The sequence below is a fragment of the Leptidea sinapis genome, chromosome 13, assembly GCF_905404315.1.
Source record: "Leptidea sinapis chromosome 13, ilLepSina1.1, whole genome shotgun sequence".
Lineage (NCBI taxonomy): Eukaryota > Metazoa > Arthropoda > Insecta > Lepidoptera > Pieridae > Leptidea > Leptidea sinapis.
Window position 1 is genome coordinate 9,352,929 of NC_066277.1, and position 22,551 is coordinate 9,375,479.

A 22,551-nucleotide genomic window follows, 5' to 3' on the forward strand; every position below is an offset into this window, starting at 1 on the left:
CTATATCTTTTAAAGTCTGGGGTAACATATTACTATTTCTTTATAAAGGCCGAGGTATCATATGCATATATTATCTTTATAAAGTCAGGGATACCATATCTCTGTATCTTTATTAAGTCCGGGGTATATATTGCTTATTTCTTTATACGTAAGCCACAATAGGTGAGTCAAAGAATTATTTAAGCAGTTTAATGCTGAAACATACTCGTGATGGCGAAGGCATAACAACTCATTAAATATTAACACACCGTTAAATAACACTGGGAACATTCTCACTCCTTGATAATTTTAGCTGAAATATATTTAGCAAACGGCACAAACATAGTGTTCGGATGTTTTCGTTTGACATGTTTCATTTCGTATGATGTGTGATTGGCGAACTGCATGTTAGTTTGTCTTGTATAAAAAAATAAACAGTGTCGGTACCGTAGTAGGTAGAACCGTTGATTCTCGCCACCGAGCCCCCAGTTTGACCCACGCACCAGTACCAATACCACTACCAATGTGTTTTCCTGCTAACGAATTCATATGGACGTTTATTCGCCGTGATTTCAACTCTCTAGTGATTTCTTCGCTGTTACAAGAGAATACCAGCGGGAGGCACAGGAATCCAGCTAGATTATGGGTACCACAACGGTGCACACATTACTGTGTTTCAGTCTGAAGGGCGCCGTAGCTTATGTTTCATGGTGACGAGCGCAATTGTAGTGCCGCTCAGAATTTTTGGGTTTTTCCAGAATTCTGAGTGGCACTGCATTGTATACAGCTACAGGGTAGAGAGTATCGATTACCATTAGCTGGATGTCCTGCTCGTATCGTCTCGTATTTTAATTAAAAAAAAACTTCTTACCGCGCTCAGCCACTTTATGGAATCAAATTTTGCTACAGTTTTCCCGAAACGATTTAACGACCTTCAAGGTTAGAGGATAAGGATGTTGATATGTTGGCAGCGGTGATCACTTAACACGAGGTGAACCGCTCGTTTATCCTCCTCTTCCATAAAAAAATATTTCTTTCACAAAAGTATCTCGAAACTACTTTGTGTTGGTATTTAAACGGTTGCGTACCATCCGTTTGTATGAAAGACGATATGACAATTATTAGATTTGTCAATGCGCGAAAGCTAGTAAATATACAAAAATTCCAAGCGGCGGACTTGCCAGTAAAAATCGGTTACAGTAACATAAGATTCGCTTTCCTTTTCTTTCTCTCTGTATTTTAGACATGTTATCCAGTCAAATGCATCTTGACTATTTTTTTACACAAATCAATTTATAAAAAGCAGATAGATACATGTACAAAACACTGTACGATACATAATGCTTGTCTACGACAAAATCACATTAGAGATTAGAATCGAATGTGAGGCTTCTATTACGTCAATTATTATATTAAAATAGATTGTTCGCTATTTAAAGATCACGACCATAACATAATACTGCAGGCCTACGCAGAGTCACAATAGATGCAGTTACTATCCTTTTTTATGGAAGAGGAAGACAAGAATCATATCAATGCTGTAGTCGTTTTAGCACTTACCACCACTTCAGAAAAGGTCGAGCTTAAATGAGAAGTAGTGGCAAGAAACTCTATTTAAATTAACTGTAAATGGTCAAGTCAATCTTATTTAATAGTAGATTTTACAACGAGTGCACAAAACGAACCATTTTTTATCCGAGACTTTTAGCAACCCGAGCCAAAGGCGAGGGCTGATAGTAATGTCGAGGATAAAATGGTTTTGTGGACGAGTTATAAACTCTGCTTTTAATTTCGATTGCGAGGAAATAAAACAGTAGTATAACATGGACATTTTTAAGAATTTTAGCAAATTTGAAGAAACTAATAAACACACGAAAAAACAAGACCTGTTTCTCGCCGCTTTATTTTTAAATCTTACGACATACGGCTTGGGCTCCAGACCTATACAGACTACTATTAAATTAATTTTGTAAAATATATATTTTTTAAATTAATTAACTAACCTACTATATTTTAATTAAAATTTTAATATCTTTTATATCTTAAAAATACATGAGGCAAATAAATTAAAGTAAATATTATAAAATAACAAATTCTATCTCTGAACTTTTTATTGTGTTTGTGTTTGTGCACTTGTGCACAAAAATCGATTTTGTGCAGCCTATATCGTGCACAAATAAGCAATTTCAGAGCATGAGAAGTGAAAAACATTTTATTTAAAATATTTTTAATATTGATGATATGATCTCTTTTGATTTGAAGTCGGTTTTTGTAAACGAAGTTTTTTTTACACTTCCGGTACTTATATTACACTAGCTGACCCGGCAAACGTTGTTTTGCCATATAAAGTATAATTCACGCGATAGTTTTATAAGTAATAAAATATTGCCTATATTATAGCCTGTACATCATTTAGTTCTATTGTCAATAGTTTTTGCAGCGCACGCAAAAATAGGTTTTCGATTTTACACCTTGTGTTACAAAATAGCAATTTTATTACGGATCCCTAAATTTGAAAAAAAACATAGCCTATAGCCTTCCTCGATAAATGGACTACCCAACACTGAAAGAATCATTTAAATCGGACCAGTAGTACCAGAGATAATATTTAGTAGTAATAATAATATTAAAAGCCTTAATCCACTGGCCATACATTTTAACTTATGTACTACTTATAAAACATGTTTTCTTAAATCTATAAGTAAAATTAAATATAATTATATTAATGTTCAGCAACTACTTTATTGGTCAGGTTGTCTTTCGAGGCCTCCCCCAGTTTCTTCCACTTATCACTGTCTCGAGCTAACCTTCGCCATTCTGTTGGTACATCGTCCTACCATCTTTTAATTTGACGTCCTCTTTGTCTTATCCAATTTCTAGGGTACCACTCTAATACATCCTTTGTCGATTTTCCTTTGTCTGACCTCATCATATGTCCAGTCCAATTCCATTTGAGTTTTCTTATTTTCTCAAATACATAGCTCACCTTTGTCCTTTTCCTTATTTTTGAGTTACATATTTAATATAATATTATACCTAGGTAACAGTGAACATGTTTAGAAAATGAAAAACGTCTTAATGTAGTTGCCAATACATTGAAGGCATTAAGTAAGTTTTCGTAAGCTTTCAACGCATCTTCAGGACTTGAATACCTTAAATTTTATCTTTAGTTCTAAGGAATAAATAAAAGTCGCAGGGCGCCAGGTCAGGACTGTGTGGCGGATGACTCACTATCTCGAGTCCTGCCATAGTGAAATATTCAACAGTCCGTTTTGCGGAGTGCGCTGAAGCATTGTCGTGGTGAAGGAGGATCCTGCTTCGAGGGCGCTGCTGTCGAATTTTTTTTGCAAGACAACTGGCAAACAGCGATTGACATACCAGTCTGCATTAACTGTCCTTCTATCTTCTAGCACAACTGTCACGAAATGACCTTTCCGGCCAAAGAATGAGGCAATCATCTTTTTTCCTTGACTTCGTCCTTTCTTTACCTTAGTTGGCCGATCCTCGAAAGGAAACACCTGACTGATTGTCTTTTGGTTTCGGGTACGTACAATATATCCAGCTTTCATCGCCTGTGACGATGTCAAATACAGCATTTGAGTCACCACCGCTGAACTTATATAACATTTGGCGACACCAGTCCATGCGAAGGTGTTTCTGGTCGTCGGTTAAGGTATCCATCTGCTACAAAGCTTCCTGACGCCTAAATGTTCCTGTAATATTTTTTGGACTTGACTCATACCAATGCCTAGGCTTGCCCGTATCTGCTGATAGGTCACTCTCTTATGTTCCTCTATCATGTGTAGCAATGATGTTATCTTCAGTAGTCGCTGTTAAAGGACGTCCCTCACACGGATCATCATTGAGATTGCTACGTCCACGCTTAAACTCGTTAAACCAATTGTAAATAGTGGCACGAGATGGGGCTTCATTAAGAAATGCTAATCGCAGCCTATCATAGCTTTGTTGTTGAGTAAGCCCACTACGAAAAATTTTCGCGCGTCAGGTTATTTTCACGTGTAACAAGAGTTTTAGATTTGCCGCCAATACACAAAAACAAATGACAAATGAATGCAATATACTACATAAGGTTACCAAAGAGTTCTAAAAATGAAATTCAAAAAAGTTTTCATTAGCAATGTTTCTAACTGGCCAGTTATAAACATTTTCAGTGTTACCCACGTAGTTACTCGAACAAATTTCAAGAAAACCATAATAATTAGAGCGTAGCTATTTAATCTGTTTATTGATGTGTTTGATAACGTCTCGTGTCGATGGTATGTGTGACCACTTGGCGACTTCTGGCAATTAGCCAGTATGTCTGCAAGTCATGGACAGACACAACATACGAAAAAACAATTTGATTTCAAGACAGCATTAATGCTAATTGTATCGTAAAACTTTACGATATCAAAGTTATAGGTTTTCGTAAATCAGTTTACAAATAAAATTAGATCTAAGTGTTGTTATCATATGGTTTTTCATTTTTGAACTTGTGTTCATTCATAAATGCTAATAAAGAAGTTTAATAATTTTTTTTTTGAGACAATACGGAACGAGGCGAGAAGGACGTTCAGCTGATCATAATTGATACATCCTACCCTTTACAATGCAGTAGATTGATTTACACACTCGGTAATATCGTAAGCAAGTTAAAATTTTGAAAAACCCAAAAATTATAAGCGGCTCTACAATTGCGCATTTGAGACAAGATGTTAAGTTTCATTTGCCGTCAGGGTCGCTCTTCTGGTGATTTTCTACAAATCTGCATATCTCATTGGCATGGGCGGTGAGTTTGGACATAGCGATGGCCTTCGATCGGGTGTGCCATCCTATGGGCTTCCCGAGAGGTTGTGCAAATAGCTTTTTGACCGATCAGAGCATTAAGGTTGTTGTTATCAATGGTGCATGCTCCGACTTAAAACCCATAAACGCTGGTGTAGTGGGTAAAAGGCCAGACTGACCTCGAAAAAGCTTGGTGTACTCAGTAAGGCGTGACAGTACTTCACTACAAGCCACTGCCAGCAACTAGGTACATATATAAGGCGTAAATATGGCCTTACATGGAGTACTCTCAGTTCTGGGCGGGCGCAAAAAAAATACTTTGCTCTTGTGTGATACCTCACCTCACTAGGGAAAAAATACAATCACCAATCATACCAGCTTCTTCCATTTGACCGCATACAACGAAGAGCCGCTCGAACGATCGATGATCAAGGCATCTCTGATCGGCTTGATTCTCTGGCATTGCGTAGAGGTGTGGGTTCTCTCTGCATCTTCTACTGCATTTATCACAGGGAGTGCTCAGAGAAGTTTTTTGGGTTGATACCAGCGGCCGAATTCCACCACAGGACTTTGCGTCAAAATGCTAAATGCCACCCGCATCACGTTGACGTCTGACATTCTTCAACCACACGTTTTTCAATAAAATTTTTGCCTCGCACAGCCGCTTTGTGGAATCAATTACCGGCTGCTGTTTTCCCGAACCGATACGACTAAGGGACTTTCAAGAAAAGAGCATACTCCTTAAAGGCATAAGTGTATGTTAACCCTCAAGCCCTCTTCGCATCTTAAAGATGGTATAACGTACGAGATATAACTACGAAGTCCAAAATTCCAACGCATCTCTTGACCCCTGGTTCTGCGTCGTCATGTCCATGGGCGGTTGCCTCACTACTCCCCAGTACGTGAGCCTCTTGCCCTTTTGGCCCCTCTTATATAAAAAAGAAGATTATAACATTCTATATATAAATTATAGAAGCGTTTCATGCTGCATACTGGAGACTCATCATCTCCATCTAGCGTTATAATGTATAGATATTTTATATAATTCATGCATCTAGATAGAGTCTCTTGCTATTAGCCAACCAATAAAAACAGGCCAGGAATATTAGTTTAGTGTGCATGACAAGCTACGTATTACACTCGCGATTTTTATGACACTTTGTGTTAGTGTGCGTGAATTACTCAAAATAGAGGTTAGTTCTAAACTTAATTTTTTCGACGTTTTCACAGCTGTCATAGTCTATCTAGACGTATAAATGATCTAAGGCCTATATGTTGTCCCGATCTCTAGATAATATTCATGCAAAATTAGAATCGAATCATTTGTTTTTGCGTTTTGCCCGGCCATAATATGTTCAAATACCAAAATTATTTAATGAATTTTGTTGGATTCGGTATTGTTTGAAGTATATACAACAAATATTATAAAAAAAAATATCAGATTGGATTCCGAGTATTTTTCAAGGCACAATATGATAAACTTTCTCCATGTCACCACAGTGATGCCGAAATATCGATAAGGAAATGTTAAAAAATATCACAGCATTTCGTACTCTTGCGCAACTGTAAGTTTTAAAAAATATTGCGCAGTCCTTCCGGGTAGGGGATGGTGACCCGCTTCGCTCGGTTCGTGTCTCTGCCATGCCCGCATAAATGTGTACCTATCTAAAGTTCGAGCGCTTTTTGCCTAAAGTGTAGGGAATACCTCGCCTGATCGTAACTAATAATCCTAACTTGTGACGTGTCGTATGAAGGTGAAATCCGGCGGCAGGAATCAGATCTAACAACTCTTTAATTGTTCTATAAATGGAATTATATTACTTTTAAATTGTATGCTTACATTTAAGTCAAGGATGAAATTAAATCTCTGGAAATTAAAAATAAAAATTAAATCTTTGAAATTAGTCTTTAGACTTATATTATAAATATTCTCCTCAAACTCATTGAATATTGCACGTCATTTTTTATTCTCCTCTAACTTCGAGTTTTAGAATTAACATAGTACTATTTTAGCTCTACGAAGGTTAGTTCTGGAGCTTTCACAGTTTGGCGGGCTTTATTTCCTCGGGTGATCATTTTTATAAATGGCTTACGGAAAAGGCGCAAAAACTAAAGTAACATAAAAAACTTAATACATAATCTAATATATAAAATTCTCATGAAACGGCTTGACCGACTCTCATGAAATTTTAAATGCATATTGGGGAGGTCTGAGAATCGGACAACATCTTTTTTTTCATCCCCCTAAATGTTAAGGATGGTCCACGGGAAATTGTTTTTTTAATTTTTTTGACATTTTTTTTTAAATTTGTTTGATTATGAGTCAGCATTAAAAAATACATACTACTTCAAATTTTCACCCATCTACGATCAACAGTTACTTTTGTATCGCAATTTTAATATCGGCAATACAACGTTTGCTGGGTCAGCTAGTAGCAGTATATATTTTACTTAATTAATCAGAAATGAACGCTGAGTTAAATGACTTAACAATTAATTTAATTAACATTTATTGGGAGGAGTTCAATTTTAAACATTGCCACAGCAAAAATAAATAACACACACACACACACACGCATTGTTCCCGTCGGGGTAGGCATAGACAATAGAATGCCACTTGCTTCTATCCTTACAAAACTCACGCGCTTTCTTTACATTCATAACTCTTTTCATATATGCCTGCCGGTCCCGGGTGCTTCGGACCCCATTTTGTTGAAAAAAAAAATATGTTATTGCATTACAGTAGCTTTTAGTAGTATGTTTGTATTTAGAATTTAGGTCTGGCAATTACTATGTAGTACACGAAATACGACAGACGCATTCGCAATGATTCTCATAGGTATTTAGCACAAGGGTTTATTTCTGTTGTCACACTTACCGCGACCCGTTCGGGATATAATTTGGGTTATTAATGACGCACGCATGTCTAATGATAAATCTAATTTAAGCGTTTGCTAACTCTATTGTTGTGTATTGGATTAATATAGATACTGTGCCATTATGTCTATTTAAATCCAATTGTAGGTACGTGTTTTATTTGAAGCATCCTTAGACGTGCACTTTATTTAGTTGGTATTTATATTGAGACAAGCTGAACCAGCAAACGTTGTATATCCAAATAAAATACAAAAAAAAATTTTGGGGTATAAAAAAAAGATGTAGCCGGTCTCAGATCTACCAAATATAAGGTACTACAATAATTGTTATCAAAATAAAATAAAATAAAAAATTGTCAAAAAAAATGAAAAAAAAAATATTAAGGTTAAGCGTGGTTCATCCTTATCACTAAGGGGGAATGAAAAATAGATGGCCGATTCTCAGACCTACCCGATATGCACACAACATACAAATCGGTTCAGCCGTTTCGGAGGAGTTTGGTAATAAACACCACGACACAAGAGTTTTATATATAAGATCATCTAGATATCGCTCGTTCGATTAAAGTGGGTTCTGGAGCGAGATTAGTCAGAACAAAATGTATCAGAGTACTTTATACATTTATAATTCGTATACAGCACAAACAAACTGTGGAAATTATCGACTGCTGTATTTCCGAACCTATACGACTTAGGGACCTCCAAGAATTTGTTGGATGCGGTTAATAATTATGACAGTAATCACGACCATCATGTTCACGAAGCATCTTTACACAAACAATGTATTCAAGGTTCTGAAGTTTGATGCATCGAAAATACGATAATTGATATTTACACAGTTTATTCTTTATTACTTTTTATGAAATATTTCATAAATAATTTTTAACAGCTTTGTAAGCAAAAAAAGCTTTTTTTTAACCTGTTTAACCTCATTTTCGTTTGGCCTATTCTAATACTAAGGTAACGCGTCCTGGTTTAGTTCGTGTGCCATAAAGAAATAGCAACAAGGTTAAACGAAGATTGTTTCATAGTTTCGTTCTTTAAATGCCTACTACTCGGTAAGTCGAGTCGGTTAGTTTTTTGTGGGGCGTTGTATATGCTTTTACAAAAAGATCCCAGATAACGTTCAAAACAAATGTATTACGAAATTCAAAAGAATTGTTTAAGAAAGAAAGAGTTGTAAAGGTTACTATAACATATATGACTTTCTTAATGATACCACTGATTGGGAATAGATTGACCGCTTACAGGCTATTAAATAATAAATATTATTGTATGATTTCACATTGTAACCATATTTTTTATAAAAAAAAAGAACCCCGCTGAGTTTGTTACGCCCGTTCTTCTCAGGTCTGAGGCATACCTTTTGGAATGGGTGGTAGTTTTTGACTTTCAAGAAGTGCACAAATAAAATTTGAAAAAGAGTTTTATGAACGATACGGGACTCGAACGCACGACCTCCGGCGTTCCGTGCTGGTGCTCTAACCAAGTGAGCCAACCGTTCGAGTACCGTCTCGTTAAAAAAATTCTGTTTGCTTTGTTCAACTCTCAGGTTGTGGCTTCATCTACAGGATCTACTTTACAGTTGATAACCTGCTCAACCCCGATATTTGCATATTAGGAAATTGAAGTGAGGCTTATCACTTTAAAAACATAACATATTGTTTCAAGAAGTGATTTTGTATGCAATTTTGAATAAAAATATCTGAATTTGAGAAAAAACATCTGCACTTGTGAATGAATGCTGTGTAGCGAATTAGTGAATATGAAATTTAAGTGAGTCTTTTTTTAATCACAATCCTGAATGTGCATATCTATCATCATAATCTCGGCCTAGATGTCCACAGCTGGACAAAGGCCTCTAACAAAGATCTCCATGACGATAGGTCCTGCGCTGTTCTCAGTATTCGGCCCACTATTATATTAAAGTACGGAATCGCCATTCGAAAAGTTTGTTGTACAAAAAATGTACCGACTGTTTATCCGGCATCCTGCGTAAGCAAGACTTCCATTGTTTGTATATAATTCTTAATAAATTAGTAATAAAATATTTTATGTTATAACTCAGCTAAAATTAGATACGTTTTAATCATTTAAAACTATTTAATTTAAATTTTGAAACCAACATAGCTTTGAATTGTTTAGCAATGAGGTAGTTACATCTCGTCCACATAATAATCTATATAAATATGTAGGCTGTCTGTAATTTCATTTTTGAAGTGAAAACTCTAGCGGCGTTGAGCACTTTTCTTGGGAAAGGTATAAAACCTGAAACTCGCGTCAGCAGACGTGGCCTGATCGAAAATTTGTAGGGCAGCCGTTGGAATTATGGATAAAAGGTGAATTTTCAGGGAGGTAAACTTTTTAATGTAAAGTAATTATAATAGTAAACACTAGCGCCATAAATGAATATTATATTTAACCACATTATGCTAGTACTTTTATTCTGATAAATAAAGCAATTCGTGCAAAATTATTCCCTAACCATTCCAAAATATTCAAAAACGCACAACGTTAATGTTCAATTTTTTACTTCTGCTGGCACTCCCGGAGTGCAATCCGTTATTTTTTTAAATTCAACCCGTGCGTCAGTAATATACAATAATATATTCGGAACACAGCCAAATCAATTTGATACTAATAGAAGTAGTAAATAATGGATATGATCGTTTTATGATAAATAAAAGACACATCGTTAAAGTTTATTAACCATTTGATTAAGAATATAATACAAAACGTTTTTAAAAGTTACTAATCTTTCATTTTGAGAAACGGTAAGTGCTTTTTGGCTACCAGAATACGGGGTTAAATTAAGACTTGGGATTAATTCCTTAGGTAAGGACTATGGTTTAGTAATCAAACATATATTGAGTTCAAGTTTATAAAAACATGGGCAATAATGATGACCATGTTAATATGAGAGATTCGTTTTAATTTTTACTTAAAGTAATTAATTACCATTAATAAATTAAAAACATATATTTAAAAACATAGAAAATCCTTCTTTGTTTGTTTGTTAGAACCAGCTTATCTCTGGACATACCAGTCGGAATTGACTAACTAACTACCAGTGGGAGGCTCCTTTGCACAGGATGCCGGCTAGATTATAGGTACCACATCCGCGCCTATTTCTGCCTTGAAGCAGTAATGTGTGTTTCAGTCTGAAGGCTGCGGTAGCTAGTGAAATTACTCGGCAAATGAGACTTAACTTCTCACGTCTCAAGGTGACGAGTGCAATTGTAGTGCCGCTCAGAATTTTTGGGGTTATTCAAGAATCCTGAGCGGCACTGCATTGTAATGGGCAGGGCGTATCAATCACCATCAGCTGAATGAACTCTTGCTCGTCTCGTCCCTTATTTTCATTACTCATATCATATATAATAGCCAGCAGGGGCGTGCATTGATTTTCTAGCAAGATAGGCACTGTAGATCTAACTAGTCGTAGTTGCGACTTATGTCTTAAGTACTGTATGACATAGTTGTATGAAACGCTGCTTTCTTCGTATATACAGTCTGTAGACTGCCTACCGTAGGTAGTAAATTGTATTAAACATTGGTGCTTTATTTATTTAGGTACATTAAAGGTAGGCACTGCCTAATTGCCAATACGATCTGCACGTCGGGTAGAAGAAGAGTTTCGAAACTGCTTTATTCGCCTTCGCTGGAGTATGTGATATGTTAATACAATACCTATTCAATATGTTATGTTTTCCCTCACTTCTAGGATTAATACACAAAAAAAAATTTAAAAACAAAATTTTATGAAGGATGCGGGATTCGAACCCACGACATCCGGCGTTCCAAAAAAATGTTGGTTTTTCAAATTTTATTTGTGTATTAATCCTAGAAGTGAGGGTTGTCACTTTAAAAACATAACATATTGTTTAGATTTACAAGAGCGACATCTCAAGTCAATTTCCAAATATGCAAATATTGGGGTTGAGCAGGTTATCAACTGTAAAGTAGATCCTGTAGATGAAGCCACAACCTGAGAGTTGAACAAAGCAAACAGAATTTTATAACGAGGCGGTAGTCGAACGGTTGGCTCAGTTGGTTAGAGCACCGGCACGGAACGCCGGAGGTCGTGGGTTCGAATCCCGCATCGTTCATAAAATTTTGTTTTTCATATTTTATTTGTGTACAATACCTATTCTACAATTGATCCTTAATAAATTTAAAAAAAATGAACATGTTGTTATTATTATGCCTTTTTCTTATCATGATCCCAATATGTATTTTGCAAGAGAAAGTTTTATACGCGCGGTATGCAGTGAGGCAAATATACCTATTATAGTGTGTAAATATTTGATATTTAAAAGACTTTTTAACTTTTAACATGATTCATATATTGGATGCAGCAACTTACAAACTAATTTGTTATATCGCTATTCTAAAATACACAGTGATTTAAAACAGTGGTCGTTGTATTTCTTGTATGTTCTTCTCACGAACTCTACTGTTTCTGAAAATATTATGGTAGAGTCAGTAATTTAAATTAAATATTAATAAAGTATTGAGTCCATTTAACTTTGAGTTTATAACATGTTATTATTATTATTATTATTTTCTACTATCTATTCATTCACTTTTTTTCATCAACAAATTAAATATATAACCAAACCTTGGTAATCCCAATGGGATTTGTTTAATTGTTGTCACCACAAATACAAGGCCAAATAAATTGGCACAAATATTAGAAATAACATACTTTTTCTAGGATTATATAGCGTGAAGGATAATTATTTAGGTCAGGACAAAAAGTTTCGCCTTTATAATATATTAAGCTTAAATAGCATGTCGAGTTAATGTCACAAATATATTAAATGCACCTGGCGAAACACATTCGGCAGTTCATAGATATCTGTTTGTGTCAACATATAGCCTTGCCAAGAGACATCTCTCGTATGATTACAATATATCAGCGTAAAGACAAACAAAGCGTCTACCAGTGGGAAGCTCCTTTGCACAGGATGCCGACTAGGTTATGGGTACCACAACGGCGTTATTTCTGCCGTGAAGCAGTAATGTGTAAACATTACTGTGTTTCGGTCTGAAGGGCGCCGAAGCTAGTGAAATTACTGGGCAAATGAGACTTAACATCTTATGTCTCAAGGTGATGAGCGCAATTGTAGTGCCACTCAGAATTTTTGGGGTTATTCAAGAATCCTGAGCGGCACTACATTGTAATGGGCAGGGCGTATCAATTTCCATCAGCTGAACGTCATGCTCGTCTCGTCCCTTTTTTCATTAAAAAAAACCGTGCAAGCGAGAAGAACGTCTCTAACTCAGCAAGATAGAAAAGGAAAGCGAATCTATTGTTACTGTAACTGATTTTGATTCACAAGTCGTAACCATTCAGCCACGGATTGGAATTCGCTTCTTTGTATTTAGAAAACTAGTGGCTAACGCACACATTGCCTAAGCAAAAGTGGTTACGCATTAACGGCTGTCAGATTGTCTATACGATACTATATTCTGTGTGTATAATGTTGATTTTATTTCATGAATGACTGTAAACACAATACCTTTTGCATTTTTACACAAAAGACTATGATTGATGAATTTCTTTGTTAAGTTTATTAATGCGTAAGTATTTTTGTTTTTTTCTATTAAATCCATTATCATTATTTAGTTGTCGTTTGACGTCGCCGACTGTCACCGAATTGTATGAATACAAATACTGGGTGGACGAGAAGTTACAATTTGAATTTGGCTCATTTTATTGGCCAATGTTCTGGGAAGTTATTAAAAATAGAAGCCATAGGCTCCCCATTTTTTATTTTGATACCTTGAATATTTTCATGAATTTAGCTGGGGCAGTTATCTTGAACTTACGACTCAATTCTAAACTAGTTCCGCATTGTCTAAACTATTCATAGTTTCTTATGTTGTTATTGGAACTGTAGTTAATAATTATCAACAATAAAATTAACTAAAAGTGTTCAAAAAACTTAAAAAAAAGTCGTAAACAACAATTAGGTGATAAAAGCGGATTAAAGAGGAAACAAATTATTATCTCCTAAACTACGCAAAATCGTAGAACATACATAGGGGTGATTCGGATACTCATCACCATGAGGCTTTCAAATTTTAGCTTTGGACGTCAACTTCTCGGCCACCCTGTATATATATGTACTCAGATATCAGATATGTTTATAATGCTTTGTATAAATCGTAATACATTCCACATTAAAAGTGGTGACAGTGCCAAATAAAACCAAACTCGACCGGATTTCGTTTCATTAACGTTGTTACATTTTGCGCGCCCATCGCAAATTATTTTCGTAGCTCGTTTTGGTCCCAGCGACTTTCGCTAAGCTTATTTTTGTGTTAAGTCACAAACCTGGCACATTCGAGTATATCCCGGTTTTGGGAGTAGGATGAGCCGCCGCCTAACGCTACCAGCGCCAGGAGCGGCGCCAGGAGTTTCCACATGTCTCGCTACGAGCGCGGTCTTCGCGCGTCGCTCACACACAACACAATACACACTGGATACCACATGTTCAGTTCCCGCGACACATCTCGAGATGTCACTTGAGATACGGGTAAAGGTCCGTGGAGTAAGGAGTGCGGTTTGAGACTGCGAGCGCTCCGTCGAGTCGGGCGGGCGCGGTCATGGGCGAATGCCACAACCTTCACTCCGCGAAAATCCCTTGCGAGCGTGACGCCGCGGCCGATGTCTGCCGTCAGTGAGACGCGACAGAACGCTACGTAAGGCTACGCAAGCTATTGCGTGTACGACTAAATAACAATATCTGCAGTGATTACAGTTTGTTTGCACAAACTTTAACTCACGCATACTAATCGTACTTGCTCTAGAGTGTTGATATAATAGCCTTATTAGTACGTTGATGTATAATCTATATATATATATATATACAATGAAAATGATCTTTGTTTGGTACTCAATCACGCCTAAACCACTGATCGTATCGACATGAAACTACTACTATTTGATGTGAAATTTATCCTAGATGGTTTATAGCTTCTTATTTTTCGAATTCCAACGTTCCTTAATTAATTTATTTCCTTTTTAAAATCGGGCATGAAGCGTCAAGAATCTATCCCATCTCTCAAGTTGAATCAAACTGCACCCAGTGTGCAAATTTTATTAAAATTTTAAATAAAAGTAGTTTCGGCAAAATGCGCTAACAAAGTAATAAACAAAATAAACAGGCAGACAAAAAAGAATTCTTTAAATCACTGATTTCTGTTTTTATAATTATTTCTTACTCTTTTCTCATTTCATTGCTTTTATTTCATTATTACTATATGCATTTATTTATTTATGGAAGAGGAGGACAAACAAGATATAGATGACCGCCGTTAAGTGATCACCGTCGCCCACATTCTCTTGCAAGATAAGAGGATCACAGGAGCGTTGCCAAACTCTTAAAAATATGTAGGCGTTTTTTTAAAGGTTATTCCACAATTTGGTTGTACGTGGAAGAAAGATCCTTCAAAACCAATGCTATAGAGCAACACCAGAAACCCAGCTGGTGGGGATGATGTCCTTATTTGTGGCCTGATCTGCGAAGGTGGAATTTGACAGCAGGAATCAGATCAAACAGCGCTTCGGTGTACGCCCCGTGATAAATGCGGTTGGAGACACACAATCAATCTCAAACGCAACGCCAAGTGATCTAGCTATTCAGGGAGCCCCGACTATTCGCGCAGCTCTACGTGGCACGCGGTCATATTTGACGAAACGAACTTATTTTTCGAGCTGATACTAGGGTGCGCCAGACCAGAGATGACAGCAATACTACAACGTCAATCATTTGTATCGGTTCTTCATTGCGTCTTCCGGTACTTGGTCGCCATTCAAGGACTTTACTGCCGCAACAGTTAACCGTCTATTTGCGCTATGTAAGGATCTTTTCATTTCTGATTCGATCTCGCAGAGTTACTCCAGTTGATAAATTCAAATTAAAAAAACAAATTCAAATTCAAATATTTTTATTCAGAACAGGGTGTGACATCACTTATTGAAAGTCAAAAACTACCACCCATTCCAAAAAGAATACCGCAGACCTGAGAAGAACTGGCGAAACAAACTAATACTAATAGCCTGAGGGCGGTCGCTTCATTCCTAATCTGTGGTATCATTAAGAAAGGCATTTATGTCAAAGTAACCTTTACCACACAAACGTTTTTTAACTATGTATTATTTTGAATATCGTAATGTTTTGAATATTTTCTGGGATCTTGTTGTAAAAGCATATACATCGCCCCACAAAAGACTTACTTACTTGACTTAGCCTAGTAGTAGGCATTATAAGTTTATGTCTGTTCCTGGTGTTAACATTATGGTTCTAACAGTTTCTAGCAAATTCACTTATGTGCCTATGTACATATATTACATTATCAAGAATTTATTGAGAAGCAACAGTCAAGATGTTAATTTCTTTAAATTTTGCTTTCAATGATTCTTTAGGACCTAGGTTATAAATAGCGCGAATAGCCCTCTTCTGCAGCACGAATATCGTATTAATATCGGCAGTCTTGCCGCATAGCAATATACCATAGGACATAATACTATGGAACTAACTAAACTAGTCGCGCCGTATCTATATCAGTTAATTGTCTAATCTTTTTAACGACAATTAGTTGTAAAATATTTTTATTTATATCATTTGATAATAAGTAATGAGAGCATGAATTTTAGGTGTAGTTGTCGTGTTTGCGTGACAAAGCCTGCCGTGCCCAAATATTCGACGACATTCAGTTCTTGTAGACTTAAAATAGGTAACGGTTGTGAACAGACACGAAAGATAATCGTTATAATTATTTGTTTAAAATTTGACGCATATCAATATATACCTGACGCAATTATTCCATTTTTAAACTATTTTTTAAAAGCTTTTGTATATTTTGCTGAAATATATGAATCTTGTTGCAGCGTCGCTGGTTGGGTTCCCTTCCTTAAAACCTTCCCTAAAATATGGTTGAGGGAGGTGATGGCTGGTCTATGCCTCATGCTCGTGAACGGGGGCTACTTGCTGGACTAAGGCCTCCCCCAAAGATTTCCACGTTGATCGGTCCTGCTCTGCCCTCATCCAACCTACTCCGGCGATCTTGACCAGATCGTCGGTCCATCTTGTGGGGCCTACCAACACTGTGTCTTTCGGTACGTGGTCGCCACTCGAGGACTTTACTGCCCCAACGGCCATCTGCCTGTCGAATAATGTCTATACCTGCCCACTGCCACTTCAGTTTCGCAATCATTTGGAGTATGTCGGTAGCTTTGGTTCTCTTACGGATCTACTCATTTTTTTTTTTGGAATAGGAGGACAAACGAGCGTACGGGTCACCTGGTGTTAAGTGACCGCCGCCCACATTCTCTTGCAACACCGGAGGAATCGCAAGAGCGTTGCCGGCGTTTAAGGAAGGTGTACGCGCTTTTTTTGAAGGTACCCATGTCGTATCGTCCCGGAAACACCGCACTAGGAAGCTCATTCCACAGCTTTGTAGTACGTGGAAGAAAGCTTCTTGAAAACCGCACTGTGGAGGACCGCCACTAATCCAGATGGTGGGGATGATATCCTAATTTGTGGCGTGTCGTGCGAAGGTGGAATTCGGCGACAGGAATCAGGTTGAACAGCTCTTCGGAATACTCCCCGTGATAAATGCGGTAGAAGACACACAATGAAGCGACGTCTCTACGCAACGCCATGTGATCCAGCCGTTCACAGAGCACTCCCCGACAATTCGAGCTGCTCTGCGTTGCACGCGGTCAAATGGATCGAGCTGATACTGGGGTGCGCCAGACCAGAGATGACAGCAATACTCCATGTGTGGCCGGACCTGCGCTTTGTAGAGCGCTAGAATATTGGCCGGTTTGAATTATTGCCGTGCTCTATTGATGACGCCCAGCTTCTTCGAAGCCAATTTGGCTTACCTTCCAGATGGCCACGGAATTGGCAATCGCTCGAGATTTCGAGACCCAGTGTTCCGATACTAGGCGAGGCTGTAAGGGAAGTGTTATCGATGAGCGGTGATACGACAAATGGAGTTTCTTTAGTGGTAAACGCGTAAACCTGAGTCTTCTGGGGGTTAAATTGGACAAGGTTCAATTTACCCTATTCCACGATCTTCTCGAGAGAGGACTCGATAGAAGACACAAGTTTCTCCCGGCACTGGTCGACGATTTCCCAAGAGAGACCTGCATGGCCCGTGTATACAGCATCACCAGTGCTGTCGTCCGCATAGCAATGTATGTTGGAGGTGTCCAACATATCATTGATATGCGGAAGAAACAGCGTGGGAGATAGCACACAGCCTTGGGGCACTCCAGCGTTCACGGGCTTGGGATTCGAGCAAAAACCGTCGACAACGACTTGTATGCTGCGCCCAGTGAGGAAGCAGGAGGTCCACTTGCATAAGCTCTTGGGAAGCCCAAATGATGACGTTTTGAGAGGAGCACCTTGTGCCAAACACGATCACGAAGGCCTTCGCTATATCCAGGCTAACTGCCAGGCCTTCCCTCGTGCTATCAATAGCCGCTGCCCATCTATGTGTTAGGTATACCAGAAGATCACCTGCCGACCGACCATGGCGAAAGCCGTATTGTCGGTCGTTGATCAACTGGTGACCCTCTAGGTATACCAAAAGTTGGCGGCTAATTATGCTCTCCATGATTTTTGAAAGCAGGGAGGTTATAGCAATAGGCCTGTAGTTTGCTGGATCCGAAATGTCTCCTTTTTTTTTGGATCGGATGGACAATGAGTGACATGAGTCAGGGACTACGCCTTTGGAATAAGAGTGCCGGAATAAACGCGCTAGCACCGGCGTCAACTCAGGGGCACACGTTCTAAGCACGATTGGAGAAATGCCATCCGGTCCGCTCGACTTCCTGACGTCCAACGAAAACAGAGCTCGCCTAACAGTTTTCTGTCTGAACTGTACTTCAGGCATAGAGCTCTGACACTGCGGGATGGTCGGCGGTGTTTTTCCGTTGTCGTCAAGAGTCGAGTTGGAGGCGAAAAGAGTGCACAGGACATCGGCTTTCTTTTTTGCCGTATGGGCCAGGGTGTCATTCCTCATGTGCAACGGCGGCATGGACGGCTGGTTGAAGTTACCGAGAGCAGCTTTCGACAACGACCAGAACTTGCGTGTTCCGGTCGGGTAACTGGAAAGCTGCTCACCGATTTTGACGACGTGCTTTGACTTCGCACGGGCGATTTGCCGCTTAATAAATCTGGAGGCACGGTTATATTTCCTCTTAAGAACTTTGCAGTTCGGACCCTTTGTGCCCAGCGCCGCAACCCAAGTTTGCTACGCCTGTTTTTTGCAGTTAGATGCTGCTTTAACTGACGCATCGAACCAGGGCTGTGATCTGCCACCAATCGGTACTACAGAGCTTGGTATAAAAATATCCATGCCCTGCAGTATCACATCGGCTACTGCAAAGACGCAGGCAAAGCGCAGCAAAGGCTGTGCGAGTGTGGTAAGTAACCCGGACTAGTCTGGCCCGATTGTGCTGACGTCATAAGAGGGCAGCGTAACTCTCCCACTTTCAAGAAGCCCGTAGTCGCCTCTTACGCCCTATTATTTCTACGCCCCGGGGAAGCACAAGGCAAATCATTTCTGATTCGATCTCGCAGGGAAACTCCGGGCATAGCCCTCTACATACATATATACCTACAGTATTTATAATCTAAACTAATATTATAAAAAGGGAACATTTGTCTTTTTTATGTATGTTTGAAATGTTTTTATGTATGTATCACACAAAAACTGCTGGACTGATTTCAAAAATTCTTTCTTCATTAGAAAGCTGCATCTTCACTGAGTGATACAAGCTATTTTAAATTAAAATAAATGGGGATCCCTAATGAAAATGCAGTAAAGGTGTGAAAAAATTGGTCATCAAATATCTGTCATCGTGTGCGCTGCAGAATGTTCTACAATACTATAGAACGCATCAATATCTACAAAAAAGTTCAGTAAATCATTTGTCCAAGTACTGTAGTAATGCCACTATAACTACTTTTTTACATTATAAAGTTGATTAAAGTGCCCACAATAATCAAACCATACCCAGGTAACACTGAAAATGTTTAGAAAATGAGAAACGGCCTTAATGTAGAAAGTTGCTAATACTTTTATTGTTTGTTGAAGTAATCTCCACTCCTCTCTACACATGGTCGCATTCGATGGAACCACTGAGAAAAGCAGTGGGCCCATTCTTCCCCAGGGGTCCCTTAAATGGCATTTTCGTACGCTTTCACCGCATCTTCAGGGCTAGTAAAGCGAATACCTCGAATTTTATATTTAGTTTGGGAATAAATAAAAATCCCAGGGCGCCAGGTCAAGACTGTATGGCGGATGACTCATTATCTCAACACCTGCCATAGTCAAATATTCAACAGTCCGTTTTGCGGAGTGCGCTGAATCATTGTCGTGTTGGATCCAGCTTCGAGGGCGCTGCTGTCGAATTTTCCAAGACAACACGCAAACAGCGATTGACATACCAGTCTGCAGTAATTGTCCTTCCATCTTCTAGCAGAACTGTCGCGAAATGACCTTTCCGACCAAAGAATGAGGCAATCATCTTTTTTTATTTTTCTTCCGTTCTTTACCTTAGTTGACCAATCCTCGAAACGAAACACCCACTGAGCTGAATGTCTTTTGGTTTCGGATTTGTAGCAATATATCCAGCTTTAATCACCTGTGTCGAAGTCAAATACAGCATTTGAGTCACCGCCGTAGAACTTATGTAACATTTGGCAACACCAGTCCATGCGAAGGTGTTTCTGCTCGTCGGTTAAAGTATGGGGAATCCATCTGGTACAAAGCTTCCTGACGCCTAAATGTCCACGTAATATTTTTTGAACTTGACTCATACCAATGCCTAGGCCTGCCCGTATCTGCTGATAGGTCAATCGCTTATCTTCCTCTATCATGCGTCGCACAGCAATGATGTTATCTTCAGTAGTCGCTGTTAAAGGACGTTCCTCACGCGGATCATCATTGAGATTGCTACGTCCACACTTAAACTCGTTAAACCAATTGTAAATAGACAAGGCACAAGACGGGGCTTCATTAAGAAATGCTAATCGCAGCCTATCATAACTTTGTTGTTGAGTAAGCCCACAGCGAAAATCTCATCATTGACCGAAAATTTTCTCGCGTTAGGTTCATTTTCACAAGAGTTTTAGATTCACGCCAGTTCACAAAAACAAATGAATGCAATATACTACATTAGGTTACTAAAGAGTTCTAAAATTGAAATTCAAAAAAAGTTTTCATTAGCAATGTTTCTAACTGGCCAGTTCTAAACATTTTCTGTGTTCACTAATAATACGTGGGTGTATTATTTTTATCTGTGTTCTAATCATTATCCCGTTAAATGATATTTTATTAAATACCGTTTCAATACCTTTGAAATGCTTTTTAAAAAAAATAATAAATCGGTCATTCCATTCAATAGCCTACATATAACGAATTTAAAAATATCAATCTAAAGAAAATAATGCAATATTAAAATAAAAAAACTTTCATGATAACAAAAATAAATCTACCTATGGTCGGACGTAGTAGACTTTCCTCTACCCTCATCCAATGTATTACGGCAATCTTGACGTGATCGTCGGTCCATCTGATGCGGGGCCTACCAACACTGCATCTTCCGGTACGTGGTCGCCAATCGAGGACTTTTCTGCCCCATCGGCTATCTGTTCCTCTACCACGAGATCGGTATGTACGCGAGTGAAACCGTGGGACATTTCTAGTCGTTAATATAATACTCGCATGATATTGCACGTCTCATAAGCGAAGCGTAGCAAAGGTAGTGCTCTACTCTCGACACGTCAAAAAAGCATTTTTCTCGAAACTGAATATTTTTTTAACTTTCCGCTAACAAAATTGAAAATTTTCGAAAATTCTAGAAGTTGTTACCCCGTTTTTTAAAAAACTAATTTTACTAGATCTCTACGTGTTAAGGTCCTAGGAAGCTACCCTGACTATTCCCGCGATGAAGTCCGTGCTGTATGTATGTAGCTTATAGAAGTGGGAGAGTCACGCTGCCGTCTTTTGACGTCAGCTCAATCGGGCCAGACTCGTCCGGGTTAATTACCACACTCGCACAGAATACCGGCGTGAAGTAGCGGCCTAGTGCCGCTATGTTTCGCATAGGTTAGTGTCGAGGACCGGTGGCCATTCCGGTTATTGCGTCCTTTTATGGTCCTTTTATCGTGGTTAGTGCCATTCGAAAGGGCTTGACGAAACTTTGACTTTGAATACAATTCGGACCGATTCAGACATTTACTAATCCGGTAGATTTTTAGAACAAGCCGGTCAAAATCGTTTGATTCGATCGTGAGTTATCGTTGACGAAAGAAAACCGAAAAAAGTGTTAGTTCGGAATTAAAATCGGTGTGGTGGGGTATTAGCGATGAAGAAGTGACTGAGCCATACTCTTGTGAAAAAGGTGCAAAAACCTCGGCACAATGTATTGAGAAACCATTCTTGCGAAGGTTGTGAGGCCCCTTAACAACACTATGCTCAATAACCAAGAATGGTCCTACCAGAAAGACTCGGCGCCGGGTCATTAAGCTCGGTCTACGCAGTCTTTGTTGGAAACGAACGCTTCGGACCTAATCAGAGCTGAAGACTGGTCGTCGTCTAGTCCTGATTTTAATCCGATAGATAATGATTTATGGGCAGTTTTAGAGAGTACGGCATACTCTAAACGCCATGATAATTTAGAGTCCCTAAAACAATCCGTACGATTGGCAGTGAAGAATTTTCCCATGGAAAGGGAGCGTGCTTCTATGGATGCCTGGACTCAACGTTTAAAGGACTGTATTGCACTCAATGGAGAATACTTCGAATAAGCTTTTTATATTTGAAATTGTTTTATATTTATGTATTAAACTAGAAGGAAAGGTCCGGAGCACCCACAACC

At 38.5% G+C, this 22,551-nt stretch overlaps 1 protein-coding gene across 4 annotated transcripts in view; it reads right to left on the reverse strand.

The window, feature by feature from the left end:
- LOC126967551 (glycine receptor subunit alpha-4-like) overlaps positions 1–14,332 on the reverse strand; it is a 33,918-nt gene extending 19,586 nt beyond the window's left edge. For 2 of the 4 annotated variants that reach the window (XM_050812077.1, XM_050812076.1), the window contains exon 1: positions 13,984–14,332. Coding sequence is in view for 3 of the 4 variants with exons in the window: in XM_050812076.1 (XP_050668033.1) it covers positions 13,984–13,992 (9 nt within the window). In the remaining variant the exon portion in view is untranslated. The remainder of the gene's footprint in view (positions 1–13,983) is intronic. The other 2 variants (XM_050812074.1, XM_050812075.1) reach the window with 2 other exon arrangements.
- Positions 14,333–22,551: the final 8,219 nt, after the last annotated feature.